This window comes from Muscardinus avellanarius (assembly GCF_963383645.1).
Source record: "Muscardinus avellanarius genome assembly, chromosome: 13".
NCBI lineage: Eukaryota > Metazoa > Chordata > Mammalia > Rodentia > Gliridae > Muscardinus > Muscardinus avellanarius.
Window position 1 is genome coordinate 15,447,627 of NC_137799.1, and position 15,189 is coordinate 15,462,815.

The following is a 15,189-nucleotide window of genomic DNA, read 5'->3' on the forward strand; positions in this document are numbered from 1 at the left end:
TTGGGATGGAAGGCTGGTTCAGGTCGTGGCAAGCATCAGACAGGAGACGATGGTGAGCAGCTGGGGTAGACTGGGGGTGGAGGAGAGCAGGCCGGGAGGGGTCATGAAGGCTGAGGACCAGGTGGCTGGCTGGGTGCGGGCGGAGGGACAGGGCTGTGCAGGCACCCGCTCCCAGGTTCCAGCATGGGCAGCTGAGGGCTGGTGGTGCAGTGTGAGTTTGGGGGAGGTAAGGGGATCAGTTTTGGGTGGGCGGGGTGGGAAGTGATGCTTCCAGGTGGGACACAGAACCTTGAGAGATGTGTGCCCGACAGTTGTGGCGCCTAGAGCGAGGAGGTGGGTGGGTATATGGCCTGAGGCTGTCATTGGAGGAAGTATGGAGTCCTTCCTCACCAGTTGCTGAGCACGGCCTTGGGCACGGTGGCTGGGAATGCAGGGTCCTGTTTCTGAAGAGCTCCTAGGGATGGATGACCGCTGCAGTGGAGGTGAATGCAGATTTCTGAGCTCGGGTATGGAGCTGGAGTCTCAGAAGAGGGGCTCCTGGGAACTCCGCCTCAGAGGGAGCAGCGTGCACCAAGCCCGGCATGTTTCAAGGTGATCTGGAGCCCTGTCAGGGTCCCTGTCAGCGTGTCTGCAGAAGCCTGCCTTTGGGAGGGCGGGCACCTAGTGTGATCCAGCTGCTGGGCTCTGTGGAGGTGGGTGGGCAGGTCAGGGCTTTGCTGCAGGCCACCTCTTCTTGGGGCTTCCCAGAGCTCTGCTCAGACAGGTACAGTCATCTGACTTGTGAGTCCAGTGACTGTGTCTGTCTTGGGGTAGCGGTGGCCCAACCACTCTCCCCAACACCAGCAGCCAGATGCTAACTCTGGGTTTCGTTGGTGCGATGCTCTTTATGCTGAAACTCTTGGGGGACCAGAATCAGCCTGTTCCCTCCTGAAGGCAGGCCTGCCCACCCAGCCGATTCAAGGTCAGAATATTGGCACAGCACTGGGGCGGGGGCCTTGGTTACGCTCTGGGAGCCGGGTCCAGTTCTGCCACACAGAGTGACCCTGTTGGGTAGGGTGTACTGTTAATTCTGAGGCCCCAGCTCTAGCTTGGATGCCCGCCACCCTCTTCAAAGGTACATGTTTTAACTACTTTATTTCCTTTAGTCTGGCCTTTGAGCTTTTCTGTAACTTAAAGGCAGTGTTGGGGAGCCCTGCGTTTCAAATATGGCCATAGGCAACTTTGCTCTATACAATGTTTGTTTGTTTATTGGTACTAGGGCTTGAACCCAGTTCTATCTCTGAGCTACACCCCCAGCCTTATTTTTATATTTTATTTTGAAACAGGCTCACACTAAGTTCCTCCCTAAGTTGCGGAAGCTGGCCTTAAACCTGAAGTCCTACTGTGTGTCTCCCTAGTACTGAGATTACAAAACCATGAGCCACCACATCCAGCTTGGTTTACACAGTATATTTAAGGTTTCAAATTAGTTGCCAATATTTAAGAGATGGAGTTTCATATAAAAGCCTGGGTTTCCAGCTTCACACAGCTCCTGAATATCCTATCTCGCTGGAGGTGGATGGGCCGGTGCTGCAGTCGGCTGCAGTCCCCACCAGGCTTGCCCCACTCTTGGAGTTCCCTATCTAGAGCTGGCTTTATTCTAACTGAAAAAGGAATCAATTTTATTGAGCTATAAATCACCTACAACATAAGGCATTCATTTAAAATGTATCTTCTGGTGACTTTTTACCTCTGCAGTTGATTTGTGATGATTCCAGAGCTGAACCCTAGAGGGCAGTCTTCCTCCTCCCTCCAAGTGCGTGGGGCGTTGCCCGGGTGCCCAGTGCATTGCCAGGTGTCTCGGTGGCCCGTGTCGCCCCCTGCCCTTGGCCTGGGGACGCCGGACGCTTCACAACGGTCGCTCCATGGGACCCCAAGCGTTCACTCTTTCTACTGAGTTGCTTTCCAGGCTTAGGTAGAGAAAGGCTCCTCTGAGGGTCTCCTGACAGAATGCTAATTGTTGAATGTTAAAAAAGTGGTAATTACATCAACTGTCATTTGTTGAGTTCTGCCATATGTCAGGAGCTGGCGAGGTTGTTTTAAAAAGCATAAACCAGTCCGCGCGAGCAAGTCATCCCACTTAAAAAAATGTACTTCCATGGGTGCATTGTCATTACACACTACAGTGAGGTTTCAGTGAGATACCAACGTACAGGCACACAGCGCTTGGTGATTCCCTTTGGGGAATCCCACCCACGGCTGTCAGATTGGTAGTGATACCATCGTACATGGATATGGCATCTGAGATTTTTCTTTCATCCAGCCTCCTTTTTCCCTTCTGCACTTCCCTCCTTAGTTCTGGTCCTTATGGCCCAGCTATACTATTCCTGGGTCTCTTTCCTCTTGCACGGTTCTCCTGGTCTTCCTCTTCACTTACTTGAAGTTCCTTTTGTTTTTGATTTCTACCTTTCACTAGAAAACACTAACATTTGACTTTCACAAACTGGCTGATCTCACTTAGCATTATACCCTAGTTCCATCTATTTTTCTACAGATGACATAATTTTGTTCTTCTTTATAGCTTAGTAAAATTGCATTGTGTATATATATATATATCACATTTTCTTTCTTTTTCTTGTGTGTGTGGTACTGGGGATGGAACCCAGGGGCATTCTACCTCCAAGCTACACCTCCAGCCCTATTATTTATTCTTTATTTTGAAACAGAGTCTCACTGAGCTGCAAAGGACCTCACTAAGTAGCTGAGGCTGTCCGTGAACCACCATCCTCCTGTCTCAGCCTCCCGAATGCTGGGATTACAAGTGTGTGCCACCACGCCCGGCGTGTCTGTTATCCATTCATCTGTTGCTAAACACTTAGGCTGGTTCCATAACTTGGCTGTTGTGAATTGTGCTGCTATAAACATGGATATGCACGGATCACTACAACATTCGGAATTCCTTGGAAAGATGCTGACGGGTGGTATAGCCTTCCACTCCTGGTCTTTTGAGGAATCTCCATATTGATCTCGGTAGTAGCTATACTAGGTTGCAGATCTGCCAGTAGTGTGGGAGAGTCCTTACATCCTCCCCAGCATTTGATGATTGCCATTCTAACTGGAGTTAATGGGTTCTGAGGGTAGTTTTGATTTGCATTTCCCTGATTGCTAATAATGTTGAACTTTTTTTTTTTTTTGTACTGAGGATTGACTGCATGGGCATTCTCCCTTGGAGCCACACCCTCAGCCCTGTTTTTTAATTTTTATTTTGAAACAGGGTCTCACTAGGTTGACGAGACTCACTACTTGCTGAGGCTGTCCTTGAACCTGTGACCCTCCTGTCTCAGGCTCTAAATACTGGGATGACAGGTGTGTGCCATTGTGCCAACCTGGAACATTCTTTCAGAGCCAAGGAAATGCAGGCTCAGAGAGGTCGGGTGACTTGCCATGGTCAGGGAGAAGTTGATGGGGATGTGGTGGTCCAGAATCCGATGTGCTCATTTCTCCTCCATGGGGACTCTAAAGGCAGTGGGCGGCAAAGCTTGTGACCAGCTCTGGATGCAGGTGGAGGGGGGGCAGGGACGAAGGGCATTCCAGGTAGAGGGGATAGCACGCACAGAGGGATGGGGGCGGGTAACTGCCTGGCTTTGAGAGCCCAAAGTGAGGCTGCGGAGGCCTGTGAGACGGGACCGGGCTGCCAGCTCGAGTGCTAGGGTCTCCAGCGTCTTGCCCAGGAGAGTGGCCTTTCACCTGACACTGTGTCAGCTCTGCCTTGGGGAGCCGTGTAAGACTCCTTGTTTCCCCACGCCCCAGAAGCCTTCCGTGACAGATTCCTTTCAGAGAGAGAATTTCTTGGCAGAAAAAAACTAGTAATGGGCTGCTGTCGGTGGGGGCTGTGGCAGGTCTTTGAGCAGGGGTGTGACTTGAGCAGCCCATAGCCTGGCAGAGGTCCTGAGTTGGACCGACCCAGATTCCACTCGACCTCTGTCCTGCAACACATGATTCTCTTTACGTCTGGTCATTGGACACACTGTTATGAAGGTGTCTGGCCCTGTTTCCTGCCTCCTCCTGCTCCACTGAGCTAGGAGTACAGCTGAGAATTAATATTTAAATTTTGTTCTCTTTTAGGCTGATTGAGGAGTTGAAGCTGTCTTTGAAGAGCAAAGAAGCTTTCATTCAGCGCCTTAAAGAGCAAAAATCTCAGAGGGCATCTCCTGATGAGCACGTGCCACCTGCAACGCTCCGAGGACTTTCTGCTGCTCTGGGGGAAGAGGAGGAGAGAGATGGCGAGGTGCGGCGCCAGGGCGGAGGGGCCTGGGCGGAGCGGGCTCCCGTGGGAAGTGGAACACCGTTCAGTGCGCTTGATTCACACACTGAGCTTCCAAACAGGAGTTCCCTGTCAGCCGAAGCATCAGCAGAACTGCCTTTGTCAGGGGCTCGGCATTTTCTCCCATTTTCAGCCCCGTGTTCAAAGAATTGGTTAAAAAGGAGAGCCCTGTACTCCTCTTCTGGGTCCGCCATGCGTCAATTTGCTGTTGCCTAGGACTTTATTTTCATCCTTTGGGTGTACAGGGTATCGCACTGAGCCTGTTCGTTTTATCTTTGTGACTGGAAGCAGGCTTGGGACCAGCTTTGGGCTGAAACTTGAGAGGCAGTAGGGAGGGGACCCAGCTCAGTGGGCCTGGGGCACACGAGGGGCTCAGGGGCCTCATCCATCCTCCCGGCCACCTGCTCAGGTAGCCTCATGGTGCCCTTGTTGAGTTTGGAACCGGGCTCAGAGGAGTTGTGTTTTTTCCAGGCTTTAAGAGGTGGAGTATAGTAGCCAGCCTCCAGCCCCTCGATTCCTACCCCCTCTAGGCGGCTCCCTGGCATGTTTCTGGAGGCAGGAGGGAGGAGTGGGAAGTGCAGATTGGTCTCAGTGTATGCCTTGCATTCTTGTTGGCTCAAGGTGGCTGCTGTGTGGTGTGCTTCGAGGAATGTTTGGGGAGGTCTGGGGTTCTTTATGGAGCAGATTCTGTGTCCCTGCCTCGCAGAGCATTCTTTAGACTCACGGGCTAGTTTTCACCTGGGAATACAGCTGTCTCCTGCTCCTCCTTAAGTCTCTTCCCCGCTCCTGGGGCCCGTCCTCTGGTAGCCCCTGTTCTTCTTTTTCCATAGCAGCGCCTCACTTTGGTTTGCTGTCTGGGGTGATGATCAACCAACATGGGTTACTGTCTTCCCATTTTTCTTTACTTAAATCAGGTGGGACTTTGGGTGGGGCAGAGAGAAGGAGGGGACCCTTGATTTAATGGGTTCTGTAGCAGTGGGGGAGAGTAAGCAATGAGGAGCTCATTCTAATTACTGGGGAAGCTCTCAGATTGTGGGTGCAGCCGCCTCTGGATGCTAACTCATGTCTTTCCTTAGGCTGCACAAGTGGAGCATCAGAAGGAGAGGCATTGTTTGGAAGAGAGGATCCAGGTATGTTGATACATTTTAACAATTTATTGAAGGTTTATCCTATTCTTTTGTCTTGTTTTATTGGAACTGCAATAGGCAGTTCTCTGACACTAGCTCTCAGTTACCGAGTACTCCTGCGTACAAGTTCGGCTAAGCGTCTGCAAAGGGAGTTTCTCAATCTCTGGAGTAACTGAAGGAGACATTCCCATTTTGCAGACGTGGTACCTGGCTCAGAAAGCCGAGGGCTCTTGCCCAAGATCACAGAGCGGGAGGAAGGAGAGCCTGACTCAGCCCTGCAGTCGAATGGCAAAGCCTGTGCTCTGTGGCCCGGTCATGACAGGCGGGTCTGTGTTGTGCCTGCCAGCTTAGAGCCCTTTCACATCCATTATCTCATTTGATCCTCACAGCAGCTCGGGAGGGGGGCAGCAGTGATTATCGTTAGAGATGAACTCAGACTCGAAATGCATAGTTCAGTCTCCATCACACCAAATTCTCTGCTAGCTTTTGTAGCATTAAGGAATGAAATTAATGATCTGTTATTTCCCCTAAATAACCTGGTACAGTCTCAGAGACCCCGATGTGACTGTACTCAGATTGCAGAAGGTTTTGGGTCCTTCCCGTAGGAATCGCTGTCATCCTCTCAGCGGATCCCACCCCTTCCCTCCGCCCAGCCCTGCTGCCGTGAGCGCGACACAGGAACCGGGAGCTGGTGCCACTCCGTTCAGCTCCGCTTGGAGACATTAATCACAGGTTGACAGGGATGAGATAGAATAACTGCATTTGAGTGTGCTCCTAAAGATATATTTACAGTGCATTTTGGTTGCAACGCATCGACTTAGTGAATCTTTTTCTAATCTAATTTAGGCACTTCAGGAAGACCTCAGAGAGAAGGAAAGAGAAATTGCTACAGAGAAGAAAAATAGTTTAAAGAGGGATAAAGCCATTCAGGGCCTAACCATGGCTTTAAAATCAAAGGAAAAAGAGGTATGTCTGGCGCACCTGAAGCGAGATTTTTCTTTATTAGTTTCTGTGACTGGCCTGTGCTACCCTGAATTTTTAGCTTTAGATAAAAAGTTCATAAGAGCTGAGATAGTATAAAAAGTGGGGAAAGGATCCTTTAGACGCTTGGAAATTCTTCTGGAGTATCTAATCCAGTGCTGTGCAATAAAAACATATGTGTTAAATGTATAATTTTAAATTTTCTAATAGTCACATTAAAAGATTATAAACAAGTAAAATTAATAATAAATACACCTCTCAAACATCATTTCACTATGCAGTCAATAAAATAATAAGGAAGTTAGTTTTTTTTTTTTTTGTGTGTGTGTGTGTGTGTTACTGGGTTTTCTGGAAGCCTTTATATGCCCGGGCTACACTCCCAGACCTATTATATATATTTTTTTATTTGGAAACGGTCTCATAAGCCAGCAAGGCTGGCTCCGAACCAGCGCGATCCTCCTGTCTCTGCCTCCCAAGCGCGGGAATTACAAGCGTGCGCCACCACGCCCGCCCGGCAGCTTTTTTTTTTTTTTTTTTTGGTGGTACTGGGGTTCCTGGAAGCCCGTCTACGTCCGGGCTACACTCCCAGACCTATTTTATATTTTTATTTGGAAACAGGGTCTCCTAAGCCAGCGCGTGTGGCTGGCTTCGAACCTGTGCGATCCTCCTGTCTCTGCCTCCCAAGCGTGGGGATTACAAGCGTGCGCCACCACGCCCGGCACAGCTTTTTTTTTTTTTTTTTTTTTTTTTTAAGCACCAAATGTTTGAAGTTCAGATGCACTTATAGCACATCTCAGTTCAGACTAACCACATCTCATGTGACTAGTTCCCTCTTGGACAATGTAGACTTAAACTTTTGATGGATAACAGAAAATTGAGATAAAGGAATTTAGGCAGGCAAGGCCATGCCTGTGAACCAGTTGAAGAACCCCCTGTTTGGTTGTCCTTGGGATCCAAGGAGGTGGCTGGGTCTCTTGTCATTAGTTAGTACAGTAATCTGTTGTGTCCCAATAACTTTGCTCGGCTCCAACAGTGAAAACCCAGCTTTGTCCCAAGTATAGTGCGGACGAGAGCTATATGGGTGTTGTGATTGAGGGAGGCAGAGGGAAGGGGACCTGGTTCAGATTAGGTGTGGATTTGGGGGGCAGAGAGCAGTGCTTAGCGGAGAGGATGCCTGCGCTGAGTCTTGAAGGACGAGTGGGTGTTAGCCAGGGAGGGAAGCAGAGATGAGGGCCATTTTAGACAGAGGGAGAACTGCTCAGGTTAGGAGAGAGCCGTAGACGTGTGTGGCGCCACAGCTAGGGGGTTGCCAGAGCACAAAGTGCGCAACTTGAGTGCGGCGACAGGAGGAGCCGGGCCAGTGGGTGGCTAGAGAGCTCATCACAGCCACTTGGGTGCTGTGCCACTGAGGACGCTAGGGCAGAAAGGCTTGGTCACATTTTAGAGGGGTCTCTGGCTTCTTTGGGGCAGTAATTTGCAGGAGGGAGAGTATGGTGGCAGAGAGGCCAGTAGCCTTGGCGACAGCCTAGGGAAGCTGGATTAGAGCGGTGACCACGGCAGCAGGGATGGAGGAAGAGGGGTGCATTCAAGAAATGGCATTAGAGATGGGCGTGGTGGTACATTGTAGTCTCAGCATTTGGGAGGCTGAGACAGGAGGATCGCGGTTCGCGATTACCTTTGGCTACTTAGGCTCTTTGCAACTCAGAGAAGACTCTATTTCAAAATAAAAAGAATAAAAAATAGGGCTGGGGGTGTAGCTTGGAGGTAGAAGGCCCCTGGGTTCCATCCCCAGTACTGCCAAAAAAAAGAAATGGAATAAGGAATAAGTAAAAATTATTAGAAATGAAGTTGGGAACATCTGATGATCAGATGTAGGCTTCAGAGAAAGACCGGCGGAGGGTAACCCCAGGTGTCTGGCTCATGTGACTGGTGCTACCGACTGTTCAGAGCACAGAAGAGGGAGTGTGGCAGGAGACGGCAGGGGTGGAGAGGTGAGCCAATCTGCGGCACTGATGTCCAGGAGCCCCGGCCTCCAGCTGAACTCTGCTGGGGCTGATGGATGTGTAAATCCCAACCTCGCAGAGCTCCGGCCTGAAGAGACTGATTGGGAGTTCACCGGTGTGAGTTCTGAGAGTTGGCCTACTTGTTCAAGAAGAGTGTGATGGGAAAGAAGGAGGCTGAGGGTGGGACTGCCAGGGGCAGTGGAATTTCAGGGATAGGCCGAGGTTGCACGGGGCCAGCAGGAGTGGTTGCAGAACGGGAAGCTAACCAAGAAGCTGGTGCTGGGGAAGCTGAGGGAGCCGGGAGTGTGAAGAGTCACGGTGTTGGATGCGGAGATGGGTCTCCTCATGGGAGCAGCCGTAACTGGCATCCTGTGTTGGGAGTTCAGGGCCCTGCTGAAGCTGAAGACCTTCAGCATGTGGTGGGGCCGTTCTGGGTGCTGGCACAGTCCAGGGTGTGGTCCTGGCCGTCCATGGCTCACCCTGGGGTAAACGAGGAGGTCGCTAGAAGATGAGGAATTCTGACTAGCCGGGGAGGTTGTTGGGGATCACTTATGGACAGCGCTAAAGGTAAGAATGTGAGCGAGGCATTGTATTTTAACACCAACATGCATTACCTCGCTTAACTTTAGCAACACTGTATTTGGGTGAGTCTTGGTCTCCTCATCTTATTAAATACTTGAGGCAGAAGAACTTTATCAAGAGGAGGCTTATTTAGCTTATAGTTTTGGAGTCTGAGGGTCCAGGCTTGAGCATCCCCTTATATGTACAGCCTCTTGTGGGCCCAGTGGTGATTGGAGGGGATTGTTTCAAGAGGGAGGGATCATGTTGTCAAATACAAGTCAGAGAAACCAGGGTCCCAGAGTCCCTTCCAAGAGCATGCCCGCCCCCGGTTGACCTCATACAGGTCCCACCTACAGGTATCGCCACACTGATGACCAAGCTTCTAACACACCAGTTTCTGGGGAGCAACCCTGAACCATAGCAGAAATTGAGCTGAGTGTGGTGGCATATCCCTCAGTATTTGGGAGTAATCTCAGGACTTGGGAGGCTGAGACAGGAGGGTCGCAGGCTCAAAGCCAGCCTTAGTAACTTAGTGAGGCTTTCAGCAACTTAGCAAGACCCCCTTCCCAAATAAAAAATAAAATAAGCCTCTGGGTAGAAGGTCCCTGGAGTCCATCCCCAGTAACACACACACACACACACACACACACACACACACACACACACACACACACTAAATTTAAAAAGTTGAAGTCTCAGGGAGGTTAAGTCCTCCACCTTGTAAGTGGCCCAACTAGAAATGCCGCTCAAGTTGCTTCTGACTATAAAGCCCCTGATTACAAGCACTACATGATTGGGTGGAGAAAGCATTTGGTCTGAGAAGAAAGAGAGCCCAGCTGAATTCCTGGCTGCCATTCCTGATTTTCCCCCAGGTTGAAGAACTTAACTCGGAAATGGAAGAGCTCAGTACTGCCTTTGCTAAGGCCAGAGAGGCCCTGCAGAAGACACAGGCCCTGCAATTCCATGTAAGTGTTCATCTGGTTGGTGCGTCTGCCTGCCTGCCTGCCTGCCTGTCTGCGTCTGTGCTGGTGCCCACTCCAGGCTGCGGGCGTGCTAGGCAAGCACCCTACCACTGAGCTCTGACTCAGTCCTGCTGGTTGTCTCTTTGATCCTTATTTCTGGTGAGGTCCACACTCTGCAGCTGAAGGAAACTTGGATGATTTTAATAAGGAGAACTGTGGGTGGTCTTTGGTGATCGAATTAGCTCAGTCTAATTACGAGGGAATTCTCCACCGGCTTTGGGAGCTTCTCCATCCCCTCCTCAGTATGATAATGATAATGATGGCAACTGTTCCCGGAGTTGGGCGTGCTGAGTATTAGATAGTGCAGTGTATGTGGATTATCTCATTGAATCTTCACAGCCCTGGTGGGGGGGATCGTCATCTCCCTTGTATTTATGAGGTTTCTGAGGCTCAGCAAGGGTGCATAGCGCATTTATTGTCACACAGCTAGAAACTGGCAGGGCCAGGATTTAAATGCAGTAATTGTGAAGAGCAGCAGGCTTTTATTGAGCACATACTTTGTGCTCGGCCCTGCTAAGTGCTCCCCGTAGATTATCTCAGTTGTCTGCATAGCAGCTCTGTGAAGCAGGCACGGTTCATATCCATGTTTTGCTGCTGAGGAGACCCAGGTTGAGAGACTCAAGCAACTTGCTCGGCTTTCCCACCCTGGCTTTGGTGCCAGAGCCAACCTCATGGCATAGCCTGAGTGTCCACCTGGCTGCTTCAGTCTGCCTGCTCCCTTTGGGTTTTGCTTCTAGGCCTAGGTGTTTCTGTCCTGCCTTTTCTTCTTGTTTCTACCCCTCATGTAAGGGGTAGAAATTCTAACTTAAGGATTTCTACTGGTCATCCCCTCGATCTGCCCTCTGTCTCCCTAATTTTAGTTTGGTGCTTTTAATTAACATTTTCTCTGCATTTTTGTAGCTCTCTTATACAGTTTATACTTCGTACCTTTCACTTAGTGAAATGAATCCACTAAGTCCCATCATCAAAGAAAGGCCATGCTGCCAAAATCACCCCCCACCCCCGCATGGATGGTGCTTTCGGTTGTAAAGTAGCAGAAGTTCAGTCTAAGGGAGTTTGCTTCTAACATTTTTCTTTTCTTTTCCAGCACTTTGGTTCACAATAAGAATCACTGAAGTAATTTGGTTTATCATGGTGTGGAGGAAGCATGGATAAATCTCTGCTTTGGGATCTCAGACTTGCCCTCTTCCTGTTTTGGCAGTAGTTGATAAAATGGAGCTGAGATTACATTTGACACTAGACTTTTTTTTTCTATCCTCAGAAAATAAGTTTTAAAAAAGCTGAATTCTTAGGGAAACCATTAATATCTTCCATTGCTTAAGCAAAAAGAAAGAAAGAAAAGTATGTTAGCAGTTGATAGTCAGAAGAGACCAGACATCCTTATGAGCATTGTCATATTGCCAGAGCCAGCCAGCAAAAGTATGGGTTCTGAAGAAGCGTGAGAATGAGAAATTCAATTCTAAGAATTTGATTTTCAGAATATTTAATTCTAACGTGGAGGGGCCGCCAGCCCACTATCTCTACTGGCCGACCCTGGCTCCTGGGTCAATATTTCCTACTGGTCAACGACTACTCCTGGGTCAGTATTCTCTATTGCGCCAATGCTGGGTTTGTTTTTCTAGAGGTATTTATACAGTTACAGGTCAATCAATATCCTCATGCTATCACCACCAGAATACAAAGCACATACATTACAGGTAGGTTAATCAGCACCCTTGTGCCACCACCATCTGATCTCCCAGACCTTTTACTCTGAACTTTCCATGACCCCAAACCTTGTTGACTCTGGGTGAAGGACAATCAGCTGAGTCAGAAATATTCTTTTAGGGGAAAACCTTAATGGCTTCCCACATATTTTGCTTATTAGGTTAGGCCTTGAAGGAAAGATAGGAGTCTTATTTGCATACATTTATTAATTTAAAAACCCTTAGTTCTTGCATTTATTGGCCATTTGAATTTCTTCTTTTGTGAAGTGTCTATTTAGTTCGCTTGCCCATTTTGTTATTGCTCAACATCACTGGCAATCAGAGAGATGCAAACTACCCTGAGATTTCACCTAACTCCAACTAGAATGGCAATCATTCAAAACACAAACAACAACAGATGCTGGCGAGGGTGTGAAGTGGGAACTCTAAAACATTGTTGGTGGGACTGCAAATTAGAGCAACCACTTTGGAAAACAGTATGGAGCATCCTCAGAAGAATGGGAATAAATCTACCATTTGACCCAGCAATACCACTTCTGGGTATCTACCCAAAAGATAGGAAACCAAACTGCCAAACTAGTGCATGTGTATCTATGTTCATAGCTGCACAATTCACCATAGCCAAACTATGGAACCAGCCAAGATGTCCATCAAGAGATGAATGGATTACAAAACTGTGGGATATGTACACAATGGAATTTTACTCAGCCATTAAAAAAAAAAAAAACCTCAATTACATCATTTTCAGGGAAATGGATGGAACTGGAGGACATTATGCTAAGTGAGATTAGTCAGTCACAAAAAATAAGAAATCAGATGCTTTCCCTATTATGTGAGAATTAGGGAGAATTGGGTCATAGGAGGAACTCTAGATGGAGGAGATTCTACACTACCATATATTACAGCCTGGCTGTAACCTTTTAACCCTCTTGCCCTGGCAGTATATATAAATCTCGCCAGTCTTTTTATTTTTATTTTTTTAGATAATTGATTCACATGTAGTAGAATTCTGTATTTCCTTTTCTCATTTCTCCCAAGATGACATTTTCTCCCAAGTCACACAGATGAAATTGGTCTTGAACCCAGGACTTTCTGACTCTTTCTTTATCCAACTCGTTATGTTTCTACTCAGTGGACAAGAATGATTTGTTTAATACTATATTTGGCCTTCAGTTTCTGACCGTGTCTAATTGGGCCAAATATTTGCCAGTTGGGTATCATTCAGGAAAAGGTAAAAAGCCCTCCAGAGAAGTTTGTCAAAGGGCCACTTAAGGAAAATTTAACCTGGGAAGCGGTTTTGTGAAATGAATAGAATCTGTGAATTTGAATTCTTTGAGCTAGGGCTTTTAAAGAAGTGTTGCCATCATTATTTATGTGATCCTCCTGCAGAACCTTCATCACTGGATAGTAACTATTAACAATAACCGTCTTAACAAGCCCCTAACTGATGTTCCCATCTCCAGCATCCTCCCTGCACGCAGCCTCCTTGTTTTCATTCTTGCGAGTTTACCGGCGTTAATTGGCATCTTCACGGCTAAGGGCAGGGCAGCACGGTGCTCTGAAAAGAGTCCCGGGTTTAATCACATGTGAGCTGATGACCGGCCAGTCATTCGGCAGTTCTGTGCCCTAGTTATTTAAATAGGAATAACAGTGTGGACTTTTATAGTTAGTATGAGATATAGAGATATAATGTGTATAGAAGTGCTTGGTTTAGCTCCTGTTATAAAATTGGTGCTTAATCAAAGGCAGCTCTCACTGTAGTTCAAAGTGAACATTTTGCAATTATTGTTTACCTTCTTTTGTTTGTGAGTTTATTTCAGCACTGCCATGGGCCTTTAGGACCGTGGTTTCCCACTTCATTTTATTTTAACCTCAAAGGAAGTAAAACCAGAAGCCTCCGTAAACCTCATTGGAGTGGGAGTGGCGCACGCTCCCAGTTCCCGTTGCTGGTCCCGCGTAGCAGTGGTGGTGCGTGGGGCCGATGTCTGCTCGAGGTGGCCCGGGAGCAGCAGAGCTCCTCGTGTTCAGTCCACTTGCCACTGGGCTGAACCACTGGGCCGACAGCTGAGCAGCTGAGACTTAATTAGCGAAGGTGCTGGAGGCGGATTTCCCGCAGAGGCCAAGGAACCGGTGCCTTTATTTCGGCCTCAGTTGCGGCTTTGACATCTCAACTGTCATTTGATTTTTTGAGTTCTTAATTTTGAGCCCCAATCTGAGTGAAAGAACAGATTTATTAGAAAGTATATTTTCTTTTGATTAGAGGTATTAGTAATGTTGCAAAAAAATTTTTCCCCCCAGAAAAGTATGGAAAAGAAAGAAATGGAAAATCTGGAAATTGTTCAGTCACTGTGAACATTCTGATGTTTTTTCTTTTAGACTCTTTTTTTTCAGGCATATAGTCTTTTCAGGATCATTTACAATTCAGACTTTTATTTTTCCTATAACATTGTAACTTGTAATCATTGTAACTCATGTTCTTGTTTCTTTGTAGAGGTAGTTTTGAGATTTCACTGTGTCTTCATCATTCTTTATTTTTGTATTACTGCATATTTCGGTTGTTTCTTATTTCTGTTATAAGTGATTCAGTGATGAATTACTTTGTATGTAAAGCTTTGGATCTCCTGAGATTGAATTGTAGGAGTGGAATTATTGGGATGGGTGTGAACATGTTTATACTATACAAATGCACTCAGTATCCCTCATCCATCCATAGAAGAGCCTATCAACTTACATTCCTCCCAATATTTTTCTTGGTTTCTAGGTGTTTGGCTCTTATTAAAGACCGAATATAAAGAGTGCCATTCACAGCAAGCTCATCTGTAGCAAATATTATCATTAAAAAATCTGTTTTAATTTGTTCTTTTTGATTATTGGTGGGTTAGAACATTTCTCATGTTTATGATTACATATGCATTTTTCTCAGGTGAACACTATTAATGAAAAAGAGATATTTTTGCATTTAGCCTTTGGACTTTGCTGAAGGTATAGCTTTCCACAGTGGCCTTTGAACTGCTGTGCTGGCCACTCCTTTCCCTCCAGATGTGTGGGTTTGAACTGTCCTAACACAGGTGAACGTCGCTGGTGCTTGCATCCGTCTCTGCTCTTTAAATGAAGCTCCTAATTTTCTACCTTTTTAAAGAGATAGCTGGATATGGTGGCACATGCCTATAATCTTAGTACTTGGGAGGCTGAGAAGGGAGGATCACAGGTTTGAGGACAGCCTCAGCAACATACGGAGACTTTCAGCAACTTAGACTTTCAAAATCAAAAGGACCTGGGATGTACCTCAGAGGTAGAATGCCCCTGAGTTTAATCCCCGGCCCGGCAAATGCACACACGCGCACACACACACACACACACACACACACACACGAAAACACACACACACGAAAACACACACACACGCACACACACACGAAAACAAATGGCAATTACATTTTCTTAGACCATTATGAAAGTAACATACTCTCTATATTTGAAAATACA

The 15,189-nt window shown here is 47.4% G+C and overlaps 1 protein-coding gene across 1 annotated transcript in view; it reads left to right on the plus strand.

Annotated features, from left to right (window-relative positions):
- Positions 1–15,189, plus strand: part of CDK5RAP2 (CDK5 regulatory subunit associated protein 2) — a gene marked incomplete at both ends in the record, with an annotated part of 199,131 nt that overhangs the window by 53,391 nt on the left and 130,551 nt on the right. The window contains 4 exons of the mRNA XM_080708903.1: positions 4,105–4,267; positions 5,380–5,433; positions 6,277–6,396; positions 9,848–9,940. Of these exons, the coding sequence (XP_080565029.1) occupies positions 4,105–4,267; positions 5,380–5,433; positions 6,277–6,396; positions 9,848–9,940 (430 nt within the window). The remainder of the gene's footprint in view (positions 1–4,104; positions 4,268–5,379; positions 5,434–6,276; positions 6,397–9,847; positions 9,941–15,189) is intronic.